Raw genomic sequence first — 21731 nt, forward strand, 5'->3', positions numbered from 1 at the left:
GGACATGGAGGGACAGGACACAGGGAATGGCTTCCCACTGCCAGAGGGCAGGGATAGGCGGGATAGCGGGAAGGAATTGCTGGCTGGGAGGGTGGGCAGGCCCTGGCACAGGTGCCCAGAGCAGCTGTGGCTGCCCCAGCCCTGGGAGTGTCTGGACAGGGCTTGGAGCACCCTGGGCTGGTGGGAGGTGTCCCTGCCCATGGCAGGGGTGGCACTGGGTGGGCTTTGGGGTCACTCCCAACCCAAACCAGTCTGGGATTCTGTGAGACCTCTCTGCTGTAATACAGATTAATTACCTTATGCAATCAGAAGATGCTTAATTATTTAGGCATGTGTATGTCTGAGAGGGAGATTTGCAACAGGGAATGCAAAGCCAGGACTAAGTTACAAAGCCAGACATGTGGATCAGCTGAGCCAGGCCCAGGTGTCAGAGCTGGGTGTGTGGAGGTCTGGGGGGATCAGGGGGTTATTCCTGGGAATTCTCTGGGGCAGGAAGGGCTGGAGCCAGGGCTGTGCTGCCCACCCAGCTCAGGGCACGGGGGCTCTGTGCCCCCACCCAGGCAGGCCTGGCCAAGGGGCAGGGCTGGCCACGGGTCACACACTGGCACAGGGGGGACAGGGCTGTGCAGTCACCACCCACCTTGGCAGGATTTGGCCACAAACTAAAACACAGTAAGTTCCACCTCAACATGAGGCAGAGCTTCTTTCCATGGAGGTGGCAGAGCCTGGAACAGCTGCCCAGGGAGAACGTGGAGTCCTCCCCTCTGGAGACATTCCAGACCCACCTGGGCACGTTCCTGTGTCCCCACTCCAGGTGACCCTGCCTGGGCAGGGCTCTTGGACTGGGAGAGCTCCAGAGGTTCCTTCCAACCCCCAAGTGTCCTGGGATTCTGTGAACGCGTGGGATTTCCCAGTTGGAATTCCCAAATGCAGTTGGGAATTCTCCCTGCAGTCTGAGCTCCCTGCCCACAGCTGGCACAGCCCCTTCCCATCCCTTCCCAGCTCCACAATTCCCTTTGGAAGCGCACAAGGCCGTCCAGCCCCACTCCCTCCTCCCTCAGTGCCAGGGGCAGAGCAGGGGCATTCCCTGGGGCTGTGCCCATACAACTTTCTGGGCAGTGCTTTGATGGGATACGGATCCCCTGGGGGTGCTGTGGGAACGAGGCTGTGGCACTGGGGCCATCCAGGAGCCCACGGGGCCACCAAGGAGCCCACAGGGCCACCAGGGCCACCAGAAGCCCATGGGGCCACCAGGGCCTCCAAGGAGCCCACAGGGCTGCCAGGGCCACCCAGGAGCCCACAGGGCTGCCAGGGCCATCAAGGAGCCCACAGGGCCACCCAGGAGCCCACGGGGCCACCAGGAGCCCACAGGGCCACCAGGGCCTCCAAGGAGCCCACGGGGCCACCAGGGCCACCAGAAGCCTATGGGGCCACCAGGGCCACCAGGAGCCCACAGGGCTGCCAGGGCCACCTGGGAGCCCACGGGGCCACCCAGGAGCCCACAGGGCCACCCAGGAGCCCACGGGGCCACCACCAACCCGATTCCAAAGGGCACCGTTTGCCAGTCATGGAGTTGAAACACAAAAAGCCCCCAAAGCTTTTGGCCAATGCCCTTCCTGGCATTGCCCCCGACCCTGTGGAAGTGACTGGATGCCACCATTGCATGGTGGGGGCCCCTGGCCTGGCCCTGGGCGCTGCCTCGGTGGCTCCTGTCCCCCCGTGTCCCCCCCGTGTCCCCTCGTGTCCCCTCCCCGGGCAGGGCACTCGCTCATCACTTGGGTTTTCTACCTGTGAGTACTGTATCCAGTTCAGAACCAACAGCTTCCTTTATTAAAGATTTTACCATTTTATAAAAGACATGTTTAATTATGATGGAGATGGCTGTATTGTAATTAATATTTTGAGATAATTGTGATTTTGAGCTTAAATTCTATACAGAAATGGTCATTTTTGTATGTGTTCAAAGATTGCTATATTCCAGATGACTGTAATTTCAGTTGGACTCCAGCATTCCTGTAAATAAAGCTGAATGAGGAAATATTTACTACTTTATTAACATAGATTGTGAATGTACTTCATGGTTTTTGCAGTATAAAGACTTACGGAACTTGAAAGCTGCTTCATTTTCTGTGCAAAAAGGTACTTCAAGAATTCTATTTTAAACCTACTGATTGAGTGCAATGCCCTCTGGTCCCTGGGCACAGGCAGGTGCCCGTCCCGTGCCCTGCCCCGCGTGTGCTGCTGCTGCACCGGCAGCTGCTCTGCCCCCAGGGAGCCCAGGGACTGAACGCCGCTGGGCAGGACTAGCAGAGCCATTTTCGGCTTTGGTGTACCCGACTTTTTCAGTATTTCCAAAAAAAAAAGTGTTTTGAATAACATTCAAAAGTCTCTTTATTGTATAAATAATAAAAACGTCACCTTATTGTAACTCCTTCGCCTCGTTATTTTGCTGTGGGGAAGGATGGGAGGTTTGGGAGGGAAAAAAGGGGACTTGTTCCTCATTCCACTGGGATTAGGAGGTTTGGGAGGGAGGAAAAGGGACTTGTCCCCCATCCCACTGGGACTGGGAGGTTTGGGAGGGAGGAAAAGGGACTTGTTCCCCATCCCACTGGGACTGGGACATTTTGGGAGGGAGAAAAAGGGACTTGTCCCCCATCCCACTGGGACTGGGAGGTTTGGAAGGGAGGAAAAGGGGGACTTGTTCCCCCATCCCACTGAGATTGGGAAGTTTGGGAGGGGAAAAAGGGGACTTGTCCCCATCCCACTGGGACTGGGAGGTTTGAGAGGGAAAAAAAGGGGACTTGTCCCCCATCCCACTGGGATTGGGAGGGAAAAAAAGGGGACTTGTTCCCCCATCCCACTGGGACTGGGAGGTTTGGGAGGGGAAGGGGGTCTTGTTCCTCATCCCACTGGGATTGGGAGGGAAAAAAGGGGGACTTGTTCCTCATCCCACTGGGATTGGGAGGGAAAAAAGGGGGACTTGTTCCTCATCCCACTGGGATTGGGAGGTTTGGAAGGGAAAAAAAGGGGACTTGTTCCTCATCCCACTGGGATTGGGACATTTTGGGAGGGAGGAAAAGGGACTTGTCCCCCATCCCACTGGGACTGGGAGGTTTGGGAGGGAGGAAAAGGGACTTGTCCCCCATCCCCTGGGACTGGGAGGTTTGGGAGGGAGGAAAAGGGACTTGTCCCCCATCCCACTGGGACTGGGAGGTTTGGGAGGGGAAGGGGGACTTGTTCCCCATCCCACTGGGATTGGGAGGGAAAAAAAGGGGACTTGTTCCCAATCCCACTGGGATTAGGAGGTTTGGGAGGGAAAAAAAGGGGACTTGTTCCCAATCCCACAGGAACTGGGAGGTTTGAGAGGGAAAAAAGGGGACTTGTTCCCCATCCCACTGGGATTGGGAGGTTTGGGAGGGAGGAAAAGGGACTTGTCCCCCATCCCACTGGGATTGGGACATTTTGGGAGGGAGAAAAAGGGACTTGTCCCCCATCCCACTGGGACTGGGAGGTTTGGAAGGGAGGAAAAGGGGGACTTGTTCCCCCATCCCACTGAGATTGGGAAGTTTGGGAGGGGAAAAAGGGGACTTGTTCCCCATCCCACTGGGACTGGGAGGTTTGAGAGGGAAAAAAAGGGGACTTGTCCCCCATCCCACTGGGATTGGGAGGGAAAAAAAGGGGACTTGTTCCCAATCCCACTGGGATTAGGAGGTTTGGGAGGGAAAAAAAGGGGACTTGTTCCCAATCCCACAGGAACTGGGAGGTTTGGGAGGGAAAAAAGGGGGACTTGGTCCCCATCCCACTGGGATTGGGAGGTTTGGAAGGGAGGAAAAGGGGGACTTGTTCCCCCATCCCACTGGGACTGGGAGGTTTGGAAGGGAGGAAAAGGGGGACTTGTTCCTCATCCCACTGGGACTGGGAGGTTTGGGAGGGAGGAAAAGGGGACTTGTTCCCCATCCCACTGGGACTGGGAGGTTTGGAAGGGAGAAAAAGGGGGACTTGTTCCCCCATCCCACTGGGATTGGGAAGTTTGGGAGGGAAAAAAGGGGACTTGTCCCCATCCCACTGGGACTGGGAGGTTTGGGAGGGAGGAAAAGGGGGACTTGTTCCCCCATCCCACTGGGACTGGGCCTGGAAAACTGGGCATCTCTGGCTACTGAGAGACATCAAATATGGAATGGGAAGGATGTGGCTGGCAGAGAAAACGCCGTGTTTGCAGCTTTTTGGGGACAAAGGTGTGTGCAGGGACACCTGTAGGGACCAGGAGGGCTGGGACGAGGCAGCAGCAGCTCCATCAGCCCGGGGGTGGCACAGCTCCACCCAGCCCTGCTGGCACTGCCACGGATTGCCCACAGGAAACATCCTGTCCTTCCCATTCCTGCTCCCCCCCAGTCCCCCTTTGCAGACAGGCCAATCCCCTGAATGTCCCCACCAGCCTGGGCAGTTCTGGGCCTCAGGGATTCTGTGTATCATTAATACCCACACTGCAGCACCATCAGCACCAAAGGCATTGATTTCACGACCTGGAGGTGCATTTAAACAAGAAAAGAATCTCAGTGCTACTGTCTAGAAAACTAAATTAAACTGTATTCTTAAAGAACCCAAACCAGCCATCCAGGGGGACACATTTATTGTCTCAGTGCAGCTGCCAAAGCCACTTCCTCACCCTCAGGTGAGCCATGCACGGGGCTGGGGGTCACCCCTGTCAGCCCCTCCCAGCCCCGGGGTTGGAGCACACACAGACCAGGAGGAGGTTTGGGGGAGCACTGAAAAGAGACTAAAACGGGATACAAAAGAACAAAGTGTTCCCTTTTGCCCCAACGCTTTGATTGGACAATTAACTCTCTGCAGAGCTCAGGTCCCTGCAGAGAGCAGAGACTGCTGCTGGAGGCAGCTCTGCACAGGTCCTGAACTGCCACCAGTGCCAACACAGGGTGGGTGCTGAGATCCCCTTTGGAACATGCACAGGGCACGGGGCAGCTCCTTGGGACAGGCACAGGGAATTCTGCATGGGGCAGTTCCTTGGGACAGGCACAGGGAATTCTGCACAGGGCAGCTCCTTGGGACAGGCACAGGGAATTCTGCACAGGGCAGCTCCTTGGGACAGGCACAGGGAATTCTGCACAGGGCAGTTCCTTGGGACAGGCACAGGGAATTCTGCACAGGGCAGTTCCTTGGGACAGGCACAGGGAATTCTGCACAGGGCAGTTCCTTGGGACAGGCACAGGGAATTCTGCACGGGGCAGCTCCTTCTCAGCACACAAACAGTCTCCCACATAGACACTGGTGGGGCGGCCTGGGCAGCACGGGCAGGAGGGAGGCAGGGGAGCCTCCATGCCTTGGCACAGCAGTGCAGCCCCGTGCCATGCCCCTGTGCCATGCCGCCTGCCCTGGCACAGTAGAGCAGCCCCATGCTGTGCCCCCCTGCCATCCCCCTGCCCTGGCCCAGCTCAGGTGGTGATGCGGCTGCACAGGTACTCCAGCAGGGCAGCGGTGCCCCTGTGCTGTGTCCCTGTGCCATGCCCCATGCCCTCCCCTGTGCCACCCCCCCGTCCCCCCCTGGCTCAGGCCGGGATGCGGCTCCACAGGTACTCCAGCAGGGTGGCAGTGTCCCTGTGCCATGCCCCTGTGCTGTGTCCCTGTGCTGTGCCCCCATGCCATCCCCTGTGCCACCCCCCCGTGCCACCCCCCTGGCTCAGGCCGGGATGTGGCTCCGTAGGTACTCCAGCAGGGCAGCGGTGCCCCTGTGCCATGTCCCTGTGCCGTGCCCCCATGCCCTCCCCTGTGCCGTGCCCCATGCCCTCCCCTGTGCCACCCCCTGTGCCACCCCCCTGGCTCAGGCGGGGATGCGGCTCCGCAGGTACTCCAGCAGGGCAGCGGTGCCCCTGTGCCATGTCCCTGTGCCATGTCCCTGTGCTATGCCCCCATGCCCTCCCCTGTGCCATGCCCCATGCCATTCCCTGTGCCATTCCCTGTGCCCGGCCCGGCTCAGGCGGGGATGCGGCTCCGCAGGTACTCCAGCAGGGCAGCGGTGCCCTTGGCCAGCACCGCGGCGCGGGGTGTGCGGAACGGGTTCCCCTCCAGCAGCAGAGTCCTGCAAAACAGTTTGGGAGCTGTGCTGGCACCCAGGCCCTGGCACCCACCTCACCCAGCCCACACTGCTGAGGCTTTGGCCGTTCCTCAGCAATTCCTCTGCTGTGCTCAGTAAGAGTTTTGGGGTTTCCTTCCCTGCCTCACACCAGCTCGGCTTTAGGGACACGTGAACTCGGATTGATGCCAGTAAAGCACTGGGGGTGTGGCTGCAGCACAGCCCAGTAATGCAGCCCCTGCCAGCAGAGGGAGAACAGAACTGCTGGAATACAGAAACAGAACTCCAGAGTGCTTCAGGCTGGAAGGGACTGCACTGGGGGCACCTGGGCACCCACCCTGCTCTGCCTGGCCTGGCTGCACCAGCAGCGTGGCTGGGGAGGCACCAGAACCACGACTGGGCAGGCACCAGAACCACAGCTGGGCAGGCACCAGAGCCACAGCTGGCCGGGCACCAGAACCAGGACTGGGCAGGCACCAGAGCCACGACTGGGCAGGCACCAGAGCCACGACTGGGCAGGCACCAGAGCCAAGGCTCTGCCAGGGCCTTCACCCAGACCAACACACCCCTGCCATTGCTTTTCAGTGATGAAACAGCTCCTCCAATTCTCTACAATAGTGAGAAACTATGGAAGAAACTGCCTGGTTTAGAGATGGTCAGAGAGACCCTTTTGGGGCACTGAGACTCCACAAACAATATCCTGCCCATGGGCACTTTTCCCTCTGACCAAACCCCCCCTGAAGAACTCAGACTGAACATCACTCTGCAAACAGGGCCCCATGAAGCCACCCACCTGAGGTTCTCACAGTTCCCCAGCTCTGGGGGCACCTGGAACAGGTCGTTGTTCTGCAGGTCCAGCGTCCCCAGCCTGTCCATCCCCTTCAGCTGCACAGGGTCGATGGAGCCCACCTGGTTGTTGCTGAGCAGGATGGTCTCCAGGGCTGGCAGGTGATACAGGACACTGGGAAACTCCTTAAACCTTCAGGAAGAGAAAGGAGGGAAAGCACAGGGAAAGTCAGAAACAGGGCAACTAAAACATGAGCACTTCATAGGTTTCAAGCCCCCAGCTCGGTGGCCAAGTGTCTCCTCATTCTTATGCCACAGGAAAATTGCATCCAAAGCAGCCCAGTTCTTCTCATTACTGTTTTAAAACACCTACAAAGTTGCTCACCTGTTAAAAGCAAGATTTATTATCTGCAGTCTTGTCAGTGCCTCCATTTCCTTGGGCAAAGATGTCAAAAGGTTGTTTCTGTGTGTCAAAGGAAGGCAAACAACAATCATTACCTTGCTCAAGGTTTTAGTTGAGAATGCCCAGGGCAGAACACACTGATCAGCCCCACAGTCTGTGGCCAGTTCATGCCCCATGAATGGGGCAGGCCCATGCCCAGGTGCAGCTGCTGGCTAATGCCAGCCAGGCTGGGCTCCCATTGCTGCCAGGGGCAGACCCAAGGCCTGTCCTCTAAAGACTCCCAAGTATTTCCAAGCACCCAACAGCTCCACAAACCTCCCTGCAAATTCAGCTCCTTGGGTTCCAGAGGAAAGCTCAGGCAACTGCCCAGATCCTGGTGCCAAAGGGGATCAGTCAGGCAACCAAACCTCCCCAAGAGCCAGGTATGAGCTAACCCTGGTGGTAAACAATGCCAGGAGCACTTCTCAGGAGTCAGGGGAGGGAAGGAGACATGAGGAACATCTCTTGCATCTATTGCTTCTGTTTCCAGCAGCACAACAGGATCTGCACCTTCACTGTGCTAATTCCCAGGATTTTTGGTGTGGGTTTCCTTTGGGGGTAGTGGAAGTGTTTTTAAATAGCAACATCTCTCTCCTCCCAGCAAGTCTTTGGCCTGGCCCACTTGGGGTTTGGGTTTGCTTTAAGCAAAGCCCAAACTCAGGCTGGTTTGGCTCTGTTAGGCATTAACTGCCAGGGAAGCATTTTGGGAAGGAAATCTGCCTCCAGTGCTGCAATCCCAGGGAACAGATGGCTGGGGAGAGAGGCAGGAGAAGCAGCTCCCAGGGCAGGAAGCCCAACCACGCCACCAACCTGAGCTCCAGTTGTGTCAGTCTGTGGAGCCTGCACAGCTCCAAGGAAATGGAGGAGATCTTGTTGAAGCCAAGGTTGACATCACAAACTGAGTCTTTCAGCTCCACAATCCTGAAACCCAAAAGGGACATCCTGCAATTAGGGAAGCTCAGGTTTGCACTGGAAGTTATTTAAAAACTGCTTTATTCTATAAATCAAGGACACATTTTGTTTCTTGACAATTCTGAAGCCATTTTGTGGAGTGAAGATAATGAAATGTCAGCTGTGGGAGCTGCTGCTCCTCAAACCTTACACTTGGTGTAGGGCAAGGCTCAAATCACAAATCCACAGTCAGTAGGAGACTAAATGTTCTCTCACTGATTAGGAGAGCAAATTCTAGCACAAAAGACTCCCCAGTAAATGCAGTTGAGCTGTTTCACAGACCAGAGGACAGGTAACTATCTCCTGCCCTGAAGATGTTTAAACACAGACTGTATCCACCTTCTTTTGCACCCAGACAAACTGCAAGAAGTTCCTATTTTCCCTCCATCTTTAGTTTCTGCTCCATTGCTACAAATTCCAGAAGCACTTGCTGCTGCTTGTAGAAGGTTCTTAGGTTGGGGTGCTTTGGTGTAAAGTGTTTAACAGCTCAAAAAGTTCCCTGTAGAACCCACCAAACAGAATCTCTGGTTTAGCCCTAAAACCAAAGGCAATTAAATGAGAAAACACTCCTCTCTCCTGTCAGGATTGGCACAGAATTGTGAGGCAGCTGCACACCCACCCCAGGAGGCACAAACAGCAGCTCACAGAATCGAGTCTCCAGAGACTGGACTCAAACCAGACCTTTCCTCCTCTGGGATTGCACCTCTTCAAGCTGCTAAAGGTGAAATGTTCAGCATATCTGGGTCTGAGAATGGGCATAAACCAACTCCACAATGTGGTGGTGTCCTTAAAAGTCAGAGTTGGTGGTTTTCTTGGGTTCCCAAAGATCCAGCAAACCTTCCTCCTAACACAGAAAGTCTGATTGTTCCCATCAGAGCCAGACTGTCCCCGAGTGTGGATGACACGAGTGTCTCCCACTGCACCCACCGTGCCTTGGTTTGTGTGCACACTGAGCACAAACACGGGAGAAAGGCACAGGAGCTGAGAACAAAGGCAGAAAAGCAAGTCCCAGAGGGGGACTGACCTTCACACCATACCTGGGGGGCACCTCCCTCAGCTGGTTCTTGCTGAAGTTGACAGTGGCCACAGGGTTGGCTCCCACGGCGTCGAACAGCTCCGGGGGGATCTCTGCTGCCTGCTGCTCACTGAGGGGGGAACAACAGGGCTCAGGGGCACTGCCAGCCAACAGGGCACTGCCAGCCCCCCTGCACAGCAACAGGGCACTGCCTGCTGCTCACTGAGGGGGGAACAACAGGGCTCAGGGGCACTGCCAGCCAACAGGGCACTGCCTGCTGCTCACTGAGGGGGGAACAACAGGGCTCAGGGGCACTGCCAGCCAACAGGGCACTGCCAGCCAACAGGGCACTGCCAGCCAACAGGGCACTGCCAGTCCCCCTGCACAGCAACAGGGCACTGCCTGCTGCTCACTGAGGGGGGAACAACAGGGCTCAGGGGCACTGCCAGCCAACAGGGCACTGCCAGCCAACAGGGCACTGCCTGCTGCTCACTGAGGGGGAGGGACAACAGGGCTCAGGGGCACTGCCAGCCAACAGGGCACTGCCAGCCCCCCTGCACAGCAACAGGGCACTGCCTGCTGCTCACTGGGGGGAGAGAGGGCTCAGGGGCACTGCCAGCCAACAGGGCACTGCCAGCCCCCCTGCACAGCAACAGGGCACTGCCAGCCCCCCTGCACAGCAACTGGGCACTGCCTCCTCCTGCCAGGGAGGATGAGCAGCAGGACTCACAGGGACAGGTACAGTTTGAACTGTGTGGGCCTGTTGATCAGAAAGCTCCAAGCACTGCCCTGTCAGCAAGTACCACAGAATCCTGGAATCCTGGAACAGTCTGGCTGGGAATGGACCTTGATGCTCACCCAGTGCCACCCTTGCCCTGGGAAGGGACATCTCCCACCAGCCCAGGCTGCTCCAACCTGGCCTGGGACACTCCCAGGGATGGGGCAGCCACAGCTTCTCTGGGCACCTGTGCCAGGGCCTGCCCACCCTCCCAGCCAGGAATTCCTTCCCACTATCCCACCTATCCCTGCCCTCTGGCAGTGGGAAGCCATTCCCTGTGTCCTGTCCCTCATTCCTTGTCCCCAGCCCCTCTCCAGCTCTCCTGGGACCCTTCAGGCACTGGGAGGGTCTCCCTGGAGCCTTCTCTTCTCCAGGCTGGACATTCTCAGCTCTCCCAGCTTCTTGTGCAGCAACATCCCCAAGTCCTTCATGGTTTTATTCCCCATTCCCAGCTTAACAAGGTCCATTCAAGAAATAATTGAGACACTTACCTACTGCAACATGTTCTGAGACCTACTGAAAATTGTAGAGAGTTTAAAAGGTACTAAAAGCACATGAAGGTTTTCAGGACTCTGGTGACTTACTGTGGAATATTTGCTATTACAAATGAATAATTAAACCCCTGCAATCCAAATCTGCCTATTCTTGAGCACAGGAATTAAAGGGGAAAATGCCCAAATGCAGCAGGATTTGTGGACAGTTTGAGGTTCAATGAAGGGGGGGGAAAACCACAACCAAAAAATGTTCTTGCAGCTTTGGGAACAGGCAATATTTCCAAACACATACCTGTATTCCAGTAATTTCAGTGAGGTTATGGCATGCATGTTCACCCTTGCCTGGCTGGGAAGAGTCATGGCTGTCACAGGAGGCTCTTCATTGGGGCCAGGACCATCATCTGCAGACAGCAGAGGGGTCTGGTCTGAGGGACCCAGGAGGGGAGGGTGTCCCAGGCACCTCCACCACTCCCTTTGACCCTGGCTCAGCTGAACAGCATCTAACTCAGATCATTCCTCCAATGAAGGGTTTTGGCATCTTGAGTTTCTGGTTTGTTTGCTCTGGGGGCTTTTAGGGGGGTGGCAGGGACAGGGCTGGACTTGCACTGTGCAAAAGCAGGTGAGGGATCACTACAGGTGTGTTGGTGGCAGCTGCTCCATGAGGCTCTGCTGGAAACAGGGAGAAACTGGGAATTCAGACTGGAAATGATGATCCAGAGCACCTACACCCACACCAGCAAACCTGACCACAATTTATCAGCTAAAACTCCAATGTTTATAAACCCTCAGCACACCCTTTGTGAAGCTGCTTCTGATTACTCCCCACAACCCACCTGGAAAAGCTCCTGCACATCTGAGAGAGGGATTCCCACCCACCTGAGTAGGGGGAAATTCAGCTGGGAGTCCAAACACACCACAAATCCAACTTCCACTCCAAGAAATTCAACAAAACCCTCTGGAAACTCAGCAGTGCTCATGAATAAAAGTCTACCAACTGTTGTGCCCAACCCCAACTAGTTATTCTTTGGTTAAGGAAGGGCAGAAGGGTCAGAAATGAGCTCAACAAAGAGGCTTTTTCCAGTTTAAACCTCTACAGAGACAGGATTGCCACTGGTTTAGATCCAAAGGTGCCATGAGAGGCAGAGTAAAACCATGAGCACTGCTGTACATGCAGGACATGAGCTGGTGGTGTTATCACAGTCCCACTGTTAGACTCAGCCTGTACTCCAGCATTCCATTAATTCCTGTGGAGCTAACAAGTCAGACTTGCATGGAAGCTGACAGTTAGAAGGAACTTCTCCTGCTGCAGAAGCCTAATTGATGCTGCCATCCTCTGGCAGGTGGGGACAGCCCTCTGGAAAAGGAACAGGCACACACCAGGGCAGGAAAAGCTGCTGCACCTACAGTCAAAGCCCCTTTCAAGTACAAAGATTAGGCATATTGAGATTAGTTTTGTAAATTATACTCCTCAATAACACACATTTGTTATTCAGTGTTATCTAATGGAGTAAGGAAAAGAGAGAAATATCAGAGCAAAGTGTTGAGTACAGAAAACTATTATTGCAGGATAACTGGAGGGGCCTGGATTTAAACAGCCACCAGCCCAGGGTTCTGATGGACTTAAACTTCTCAGAATCCATTTAAATGCAATACATGAAATAAGGCAACATACCTTGGATTTTGCTTCTCAGGTACTTCAGAAGTTCCTGGGTGCCTTTCTTTAAAAAAGAAACAAACCCAAGTCACTCTGCAGGGTTTGTGCCCTGCTGGGACAATGCAGAGGGACAACTGCAGGCACACAGGAGGAGCCCCAGCACTGCTGACTACACAGTCCACCTAAAATCCCCCAAGGAAACCCTCCTGACAGAAACCTGGGAGCTTCCTTAGCTAAAATTTTATTGATTCCAGCTGAAACTTTCTGATCCTGAATCACAACTTCAGGCTCCACATTTTCAGTTTTTCATATGAAGCTGTTAGTCAGTTCCAAGAGCAGGGAAAAAGGTTCTAATTAATTTACTCCATCCCTTGTCCCCAGTCCCTGGAGCCCCTTCAGGCCCTGCCAGGGGCTCTCAGGTCTCTCCAGACCCTTCTCTTCTCCAGGTGACCCCCCAGCTCTCCCAGCCTGTCTCCAAAGGGCCTCCAGCCCTGCAGCATCTCCGGGGTCTCCTCTGGGCTCCTCCAGCAGCTCCAGTCCCTGTGCTGTTGTTCCCAGGGCTGGGGCAGGTTTGGGGGGGTCCCCTGAGGGGCACAGGGGCACAATCCTCCCCCGCCCACCCTGTGGGGATGCAGCAAATGCTCATCTGCAGCATCACCCAACTGCAGTACTCACTTCCAGCAGGTCTCTCCGGATGGTTCTCAGAGGATTCCCCTCCAGGGCCAGGAATTTCAGCTGAGGAAGGTTCCCCAATGTGTAAGGCAACCTGCAGATGGAAACAACTCATCCCAAAGCAGCTCCAAACCAATTGCTAAGGAATCTGCAATGCTTTGTCAGATGGGATTCTGATGCTCAGGTTCAAAGAAAAAGATGCAGAATCCCAGAATCTTGTGGTTGGAAAAGCCCTCCCAGCCCATGGAGCCCACCCTGTGCCTGATGCCCACCTTGGCAAAGCCCTCCCAGCCCATGGAGCCCACCCTGTGCCCAATGCCCACCTTGGCAAAGCCCTCCCAGCCCATGGAGCCCACCCTGTGCCCGATGCCCACCTTGTCCCCCAGCCCAGAGCTCTGAGTGCCACGGCCAGTCCTGCCTTGGGCACCTCCAGGGCTGGGCACTCCAAACCTCCCTGGGCAGCCCCTGCCAGTGCCTGACAACCCTTTCTGGGGGAAATTCCTCCTGCTGTGCCCCCTGCCCTGGTCCAGCCTGAGGCCATGCCCTCTCCTCCTGTCCCTGTGTCCTGGGGCACAGCCCGACCCCCTGTCCTGGCTCCCCCTCCTGGCAGGGATTGCAGAGCCAGAAGGTGCCCCCTGAGCCTCCTTTTCTCCAGGCTGAGCCTCCCCAGCTCCCTCAGCCCCTCCTGCTGCTCCAGCCCCTTCCCAGCTCCCTCAGCCCCTTCCCAGCTCCCTCAGCCCCTCCCCAGCTCCTCTCAGCCCCTCCCCAGCTCCTCTCAGCCCCTCCCCAGCTCCTCTCAGCCCCTCCCCAGCTCCTCTCAGCCCCTCCCCAGCTCCTCTCAGCCCCTCCCCAGCTCCTCTCAGCCCCTTCCCAGCTCCCTCAGCCCCTTCCCAGCTCCCTCAGCCCTTTCCCAGCTCCTCTCAGCCCCTTCCCAGCTCCTCTCAGCCCCTTCTGCTGCTCCAGCCCCTTCCCATCTCCCTCAGCCCCTTCCCAGCTCCTCCCAGCACTTACAATCACAGGTGAGTCACAGGCACCACACAGAACTTTTAAGAAAGGACCAGTTTGATCACAGCAATCACACATGAGAGGGTCCCTCCCTTTTATGATCAAGTCCTTTCCTAATTGCCCTTCCCCAGTGAGATGCCTCCTGAGGGAGCTGCCACCACGATGCCAGGCCCCCCCAGCCCCAGCCCCAGCCCAGCTCTGTCACCTGCTGATGTCATTGTTGGCCAGGTCGAGCCTCTCCAGCCTCTGCAGGACAGTGATCTCCTCAGGGACTGCTTTGATCTTGTTGTCCCGGAGCTCCAGCACAGACAGGGAATTCAGATGTTTCAGATTCTCTGCATTTAGGATTTCAATCTGATTCTCTCCAGCATGTAATTCCTATGGGAACAAGGAGCACCCACAGCTATGGCACTGGTAAAACTGCTTTAGAACGTGTCTGCTAAACCATGACATCAGCAGGAACATCTCATGACATGGAGAAAAAATAGATCTTGATCCCCTTTCTTCTGCCTGTGAAATATCAAAGCCTCCAAACATCCAGAGACACAGGACTGACTCAGCTTTCCTGAGCCCACCACAGAACCCTCAGCTCGGAGTCCCATTTCCCAGCCAAGAATACACTTGTTCCACTTCTGCCAAGATCTTGTCAACAACTCCTTTACTCAATAAGGTTCTTAAATTCCAGCTACAGGAAGGTGAGAGGCAGCTCTTATCTCTCCATTGGACGTGTTTTATTTATAATGAAAGAACTGAATGATTCTGGAGAGCCTGTGCTGGATGCACCAAGACACAGAACTCCACACAGCAACAGGAATTTTGGCAGAAAATAGTTTGGAACTTTCACTGCTGAGTCCAGAGCTGGTCACTGGACACACCACAGTGACAGAGGCACTCCCTTGGCCCAACCATTTCTCTATCAGTAACAAATTTCTGATGTTCTGAGGCAGATGATTGTCCCTTTTAAACATATCAGAAATTAAGGTTACAAAATACTGCCTGAAAGATCTGATTATGCCAAAAGGAAAACCACTGTGTTTTCTCTGTAATTACAGAATAAAAATGGTAATGAACAATGTTAATCTACCCAGGAAATGCTCCCAGAGAGAAAAAAAAAACGTTTCAGGCAACACTAGATCCAGTTTTGAGTCATTAAATCAAAAACTCCTTCGGCATCAATTCCTCTTCTAAATATTTATTTTCCAAATCTGAAAGTTCTGCTGCACATTTGTCATGACCTTAAGGTCATTTGGAAGACAAATGTGCAGCAGAACTTTCAGGTCACTGCAGCCATTCCCAGCTCACCTTCAGCAACTTGCAGGAGGGAAACTCTGGCAGGGAGTGCAGCTTGTTCTTCCTCAGGTAAAGCTGCTCCAGCGATGCCATCCTTGCCAGTGTAGCAGGTACAGTTTCCAGGCAGTTTTTGGTACAGTCCAGCTGTCTCAAGCCTGTGGAAGCAAATGTGCAGTGACAACCAGAAACAGGAGGAAATAAAAACAGCTTCCTACAGCAGTGGAATTATCCCGGGGTTTAAAACAAATGTTTTGCCAAAGAGAATTTAGAACTAAGAATTCTGACTTTGTTTTCCCAAGAATGCATTAACTCTGGGGATGTATTTTAAAATCCTGAGCAATATGCACCAATATGAACACAAGCACAGAACTGGCTGTTTGGCACTCAACAGTCTGAGGACAACGAGTTACTTTTCATGGCACTGAGATCTGCAGGCAGGTCCCTGAGCTGGTTACAGGCCAAGTTGAGCCGCACCAAGTTGACGAGCAAAGCAAAACTCTCTGGAATGGCTGTGAGGTGGTTGTTGGACACATCCTGCAGATGGAAAAAAGAGAGAGAGATGAAGACAGAGATGTTTGAACTTGTCCCATGGGTGCTGCTAGTGCAAAGTTAATTACTGGCAGAACATTCAAATTAGCTGGCTGACAACTCCAGGATCTCCCTGGCAGGAGTGACAGAAGGAACAAGTCTCCACAACTGACAGATCACAGGGATGGAGTTTCCCTAAAACACTTGGCAAACCAAGAGCACACAAAAACCTCCCCACGTAATAACTGACAGCAGAACAGCCACTGGAATGGCCACAGCAGAACAGCCACTGGAATGGCCACTGGAATGGCCACAGCAGAACAGCCACTGGAATGGCCACAGCAGAACGGCCACTGGAATGGCCACTGGAATGGCCACTGGAATGGCCACAGCAGAGTGGCCACTGGAATGGCCACAGCAGAATGGCCAGTGGAATGGCCACAGCAGAATGGCCACAGCAGAGTGGCTAGTGGAATGGCCACAGCAAAGTGGCCACAGCAGAAGGGCCACTGGAATGGCCACAGCAGAATGGCCAGTGGAATGGCCACAGCAGAATGGCCACAGCAGAGTGGCTAGTGGAATGGCCACAGCAAAGTGGCCACAGCAGAAGGGCCACTGGAATGGCCACAGCAGAATGGCCACTGGAATGGCCACTGGAATGGCCACTGGAATGGCCACTGGAATGGCCACAGCAGAATGGCCACAGCAGAATGGCCACAGCAGAATGGCCACAGCAGAATGGCCACAGCAGAGTGGGCACTGGAATGGCCACAGCAGAACAGCCACAGCAGAGTGGCCACTGGAATGGCCACAGCAGAGTGGCCACAGCAGAGTGGCCACAGCAGAACGGCCACAGCAGAGTGGCCACAGCAGAGTGGCCACTGGAATGGCCACAGCAGAATGGCCACAGCAGAACGGCCACAGCAGAATGGCCACTGGAATGGCCACAGCAGAATGGCCACTGGAATGGCCACAGCAGAACAGCCACAGCAGAATGGCCACTGGAATGGCCACAGCAGAACGGCCACAGCAGAATGGCCACTGGAATGGCCACAGCAGAACGGCCACAGCAGAGTGGCCACAGCAGAGTGGCCACAGCAGAACAGCCACTGGAATGGCCACAGCAGAACGACCACAGCAGAGTGGCCACAGCAGAATGGCCACAGCAGAGTGGCCACAGCAGAGTGGCCACAGCAGAGTGGCCACAGCAGAACAGCCACTGGAATGGCCACAGCAGAACAGCCACAGCAGAGTGGCCACAGCAGAGTGGCCACAGCAGAGTGGCCACAGCAGAGTGGCCACAGCAGAACAGCCACAGCAGAACAGCCACAGCAGAACAGCCACTGGAATGGCCACAGCAGAGTGGCCACAGCAGAGAGGCCACTGGAACGCTCACAAAGTTCTGCTACCGAAGCCAGGGGATTTTTAATTAGCCAAAGATGGATGAATCTTTCTGCCCAAGGAAATGAAAGCTCTGCCTTACCAGCTCCTCGAGGCTGAGGAGCTGCCCCAGGCCCTGGGGCAGGTGGCCCAGCTGGTTGTGCTGCAGCAGGAGGCTCCTCAGCCGGGGCAGCTGCAGCAGCTCCTCGGGGACACTCTGCAGCTTGTTGTGGCTGGGGGAGAACACGGGACACAAAGATCAACCAGGAAGGAGCTTGGAGGGATGGAAGGCACACAGAACACTCTTGTTCCACAGCCTGCACACACCCTGCTGGGCAGGACTGGAAGGAAAACCTGTCTCAGGCCTCTATGATGGATTTGTTTCCTGGGGAAAATCATTTACCTTCATTTATTTGTTCAAGAATACTTATAATCCTGAGTTTGTAATATTCCTGCTGGATGTGAGTTGTTTTGTTTAAGCAGTTCACACACAGTGGCAGCAGAACCTCTCCTTGAGGTTTACAAAATTACCCCAGTAAACAGAAGATTCTGAGCCTTCCAGCAGCAATGAGATCTACACAATTATGTACAATGTGAATTATTCATGGCAGAAAGTGTTTTATCATCAAAACTGCCAGGCTGAGGCAAATGAATGCAGATATTTTGTGTGTGATTATTCAGAATATCACTGTTTGCACCTTCCAAGAGACTCTGAGTATCAGTGAAAACAATTTCAACAAACCCAAGATCACCAGTTGTGATCCAAAACTTACAGTTCCCAATAGAAGAACACTCTAGATAGGAATCTGGAATTCATTTTCTGAAAGCAAGTTTGCATCCTGCAATCTCTCACTCACACATGAAAGTCACTGCAATATTCCTCTTGTTTGCTGTGCAATATGTCCTCACCTGACATCAAGTTTCTGGAGATTTTCCAGTTGTCCTAAAGCAGAAGGAAGTGATGTCAGTTGATTATCATGCACCTGGAAAACAGTTTTCAGAATAGTTACTGATTTGTACCTTGCATTGTTCTTTCTCCCAGAAAAAAGCCAACATGATCCACACAGTAATTCTGTACACACATAACTGCAAAACTCTCCTGAAGTGCCATCAGTGCCAGGACACCAGGGATGAAGGGGGAGCACAGGGAAGGGGCTGCACCCCTCAGGAACAGCCCCTCCTGCAGGGTCCATGGCACAGCTTCCCAGACCTTTCCACAGACAGGACCCTGGAGCTGCACTGGATCCATGGGGGGCCCTTCCAGCCCAGGATGTTCCTGGTTCTGTGGTTACCCACCAGCAGGGCATGAACCAGCACAATATCTGAGTGCTCTGTAACAGACTTATTTACCCCAAGAATAAAAGAATTAAAAAATAATAAGTATAAATAATAAATAAATGATAAACAAACAAACAAATAAATAAATGTGGTTTGTAAATGCAGTGGGTTTTTGGACACAGAGCAACACCCAGTCAGAGGCCAGTGCTGGTTCAGGAGCTGGTACCCTGCTCGCTCCTATTACAAAAATCATGGAATTCCAGACTGGTTTAGGCTGGAAGGGACTTTATAGCCCACCTCATTCCACCCCTGCCATGGGCAGGGACACCTCCCACCAGCCCAGGGTGCTCCAAGCCCTGTCCAGCCTGGCCTGGGACACTCCCAGGGCTGGGGCAGCCACAGCTTCTCTGGGCACCTGTGCCAGGGCCTGCCCACCCTCCTAGGGAAGGATCCCTTCCCAATATCCCAACTATCCCTGCTCTCCTTCAGCACAGGGCCATTCCCCCTTGTCCTGTCCCTACGTGCCTGTGTGAAAAGAACACCCCATTGCCACAGCTGCAGGCAAAGGAACCAAAGCCATTTCCCCCCTGCTCCGAGGCAGTGCCAGCCAGGCAGGGGTGCTGTACTCACGTCCAGCACGGTGAGGGCAGGCAGCAGCTGCACGTCCTCCGAGAGGCTCTGCAGCTGGTTGGAGGCCAGGATGAGCTTGGTGAGGTCTGTCTGCTCCCACCAGCGGTCGGTGCTGCTGAAGGACAGGTTGTGCTGGGCCTCCTCAGGGGGGTCCACGTTGATGCGCCACACGTGAGCTGGCACTGCCACACAAACAGCCCTGAGCACTGCCCTTCCCGGGCACTCTGCCCGCCGCGGGGAAAGGCACGGAGTGCTGGGGCTTGGAAGGGACCTGAAGGAGCATCGAGCTCCAACCCTCCTGCTAAGGGGGATGATACACATGTATATACATAGATACAGACATGGGATGTGTGTGTACATAGAGGTGCAATTAGATAGATCCATCCATCCATCAATCATCATCATCATCCATACAAACACAGATACATAGTTACATAAAGAGATATAGATGTGTGGATATATACCCATAGATGGAAGGATGAATGGATAGATAGATAGATAAATAGATAGATAGATAGATAGATAGATAGATAGATAGATAGATAGATAGACAGACAGCTATGTCTGGATATATACACACAATAGATGGATGGATGGATAGACAGATACATAGATACATACATAAAGATCTGTATACACCTATATAGTCAGTTGTGCAGATAGATAGACAGACAGACAGACATAGATAGACATACAGACAGACAGACAGATGTGTATACACACACATTTACCCCCATGCAGTCAGTGGTGCTGCAGACACACTTTTGCAGAGCAGACACCACCAGGCTGATGGGACCTGCCCCAGAAGCCCGCGGTGAGCTGCCCCAGCCGGCCGGCAGGAGCTGTGGCTGCACCCCCGCACTGCCCCGCCCCGCCCCTCCCGCACCCCTGGGACCCCCGAGCCCCCCGCCCCGCCCCGCATTGTCCGGCACCCTCGCCCCGCCCGGGACCCCCGCCCCGCCCCGCATTGCCCCGCACCGTGCCGGAGCCCGCGGCCCGCCAGGTTGAGCTGCCCGCTGCGCCGCGCCGCCCGCAGCAGCCCCTGCGGCACGGGGGGCTCCGGCTGCGCCTCCCGAGCGAACACCGGGCCCGGCCGGCCCCGCCGCGCCGCCATCGCACCCAACGCGCGCGGGCGGGGACGGCGGGGCCTGGGGCGGGACGGGGCGGGACAGCACAGCCCACCCGAGCCCAGCCCGGCCCAGCTCAGCCCACCCGAGCCCGGCCCCAGCACCATTTCATGCCCCGCGGTGCCAGGGGCAGGTGGGCCGGGGCCCCTCGGGGTCTCTCCAGCCTCTGCTGAGTCCCAGACTGAGTTGGGTGGGAAGGACCCCAAAGCCCACCCAGTGCCACCCCTGCCCTGGGCAGGGACACCTCCCACTGTCCCAGGGTGCTCCAAGCCCTGTCCAGCCTGGCCTGGGACACTCCCAGGGATGGGGCAGCCACAGCTGCTCTGGGCACCTGTGCCAGGGCCTGCCCACCCTCCCAGCCAGGAATTCCTTCCCATTATCCATCTGAACCAGCTCATGGAACCCCGGGATGGTCTGGGTTGGGGTCTCAGAGCCCACCCAGTGCCCCCCTGCCATGGCAGGGACACCTCCCACCAGCCCAGAGCACTCCCAGCCCGTCCAACCCAGGGATCCGACACACCACAACACCCCAGTGGGTGAGATGAACTGGGACCAGTTGCTGGGTAACCCCAGTCAGACCCATCTGGCTCCTGCCCAGTCAAGGGATGAAAAAGGAGCTCGGTCCGATTTTAATTGCAGCTCTTTTCACTTTCAAACAGGTTCAACCACGCCCCTCTTTGAGAAACGCTTTACAAAATTAAAAGTAATTAGTTACAGTTTAAACGCATTAATTCCGTGATTAAGGAAACTCACACTTCAGGCACTTGCTCTTCACTAACGACCTTGGCCTCATTAATTTTTCACCCGTGTTCTTTAATTCCCCTTTTCTTTTTGTCTGCTCTCTCAGTGGAGACAGAAACACCCAGAAAAAAAAAAAGTATTAAAAAAAGTATTAAAATACAGTGGTGCTTAAAAACGGCTTTTTAGGCCTCCAGAGGGTCATTGGTCTGATGGAAATAGCACAGGTTGGTTCCCTCCTTTAAGCCCCATTGTGCTCCTGGAAATCAGTGTGAGTGCACCGGGGGGTGTTGCTGACAAATCAAACCTGGAGTTTAAATGTTTGTGGTGATTCAGTACAAGATCCTGAGGCATTTCCGAGTGGGAATGTCGCCCTGTGTGGCAGGGCAGGACACGGAGTGTCCTCTGGGCTGTCACCCAGACAGGGCAGAACTTCAGCTCCATTAACGAGTAAGGCTTGGGGTGTTTTCATGCAGTAACGGTTATGGAGAAACATTTATATAAAAGCAGCAAACTCATCACGAAATGGGGCGGTTTGTACTACACTGACTGCAAATAATAATGTTTCCTTCTTCTCAACTATTAAAGGGAAATTTCCACCCCAACCTGGCACTGCCTGGACAGTAACTTTTGTGACAGTTTAGTCTCTGAAATTATGAGTGAGAAGCAGGAAATAACAGCCCCTCACACGCCCTCAGAGCCCCTCACGGCCCCTCAGAGCCCTCACAGCCCCCCGGACACTGCAGGGCCCCCTCAGGCCCTTCTGACCCTTCACAGCCCCTCAGGATCCCCCTGACCCTTCACAGCCCCCCAGACCTCTCAGATCCCCCTCACAATCCCCCTGGCCCTTCACAGCCCCTCAGGATCCCCCCGAC

General features: G+C 54.7%; 1 protein-coding gene across 4 annotated transcripts; it reads right to left on the bottom strand.

Annotated features, from left to right (window-relative positions):
- Positions 1 to 4613: 4613 nt before the first annotated feature.
- On the bottom strand, positions 4614 to 21585 carry LRRC40 (leucine rich repeat containing 40). Of its 4 annotated transcripts, none has more exons than XM_071565457.1 (15): positions 20872 to 21585; positions 18992 to 19173; positions 17993 to 18066; positions 17187 to 17316; positions 15586 to 15709; positions 15188 to 15330; positions 14091 to 14263; positions 12884 to 12974; positions 12227 to 12272; positions 10847 to 10955; positions 9305 to 9412; positions 8127 to 8237; positions 7260 to 7337; positions 6882 to 7067; positions 4614 to 6094 (listed from the first exon to the last, which is right to left on the bottom strand). In XM_071565457.1, exons 1-15 carry the CDS (start codon positions 20909 to 20911, stop codon positions 5989 to 5991), a joined length of 1701 nt encoding a protein of 566 aa, XP_071421558.1. In that variant the 5' UTR covers positions 20912 to 21585; the 3' UTR covers positions 4614 to 5988. The 4 variants fall into 4 exon arrangements, 3 of the variants coding, with proteins under 3 accessions (XP_071421558.1, XP_071421557.1, XP_071421556.1); XM_071565456.1 differs by lacking the exon at positions 20872 to 21585 and adding an exon at positions 19970 to 20134; XM_071565455.1 differs by lacking the exon at positions 20872 to 21585 and having other exon boundaries at positions 18992 to 19836.
- Positions 21586 to 21731: the final 146 nt, after the last annotated feature.

Source organism: Pithys albifrons, chromosome 10 (genome assembly GCF_047495875.1).
Source record: "Pithys albifrons albifrons isolate INPA30051 chromosome 10, PitAlb_v1, whole genome shotgun sequence".
Classification (NCBI taxonomy): domain Eukaryota; kingdom Metazoa; phylum Chordata; class Aves; order Passeriformes; family Thamnophilidae; genus Pithys; species Pithys albifrons.

Bases quoted from the DNA above. Each gene is read 5' to 3' on its own strand.
- LRRC40 (XM_071565455.1), bottom strand. From the start codon at position 19,459: ATGGGTATATATCCACACATCTATATCTCTTTATGTAACTATGTATCT. The intron at 7,338-8,126 runs GTTGGTGGCGTG...TTTGACACACAG, and splicing joins CTGACACAACTGGAGCTCAG to AAACAACCTTTTGACATCTT. The intron at 6,095-6,881 runs GTGGGTGGCTTC...ACTGTTTTGCAG, and splicing joins GGGAACTGTGAGAACCTCAG to GACTCTGCTGCTGGAGGGGA.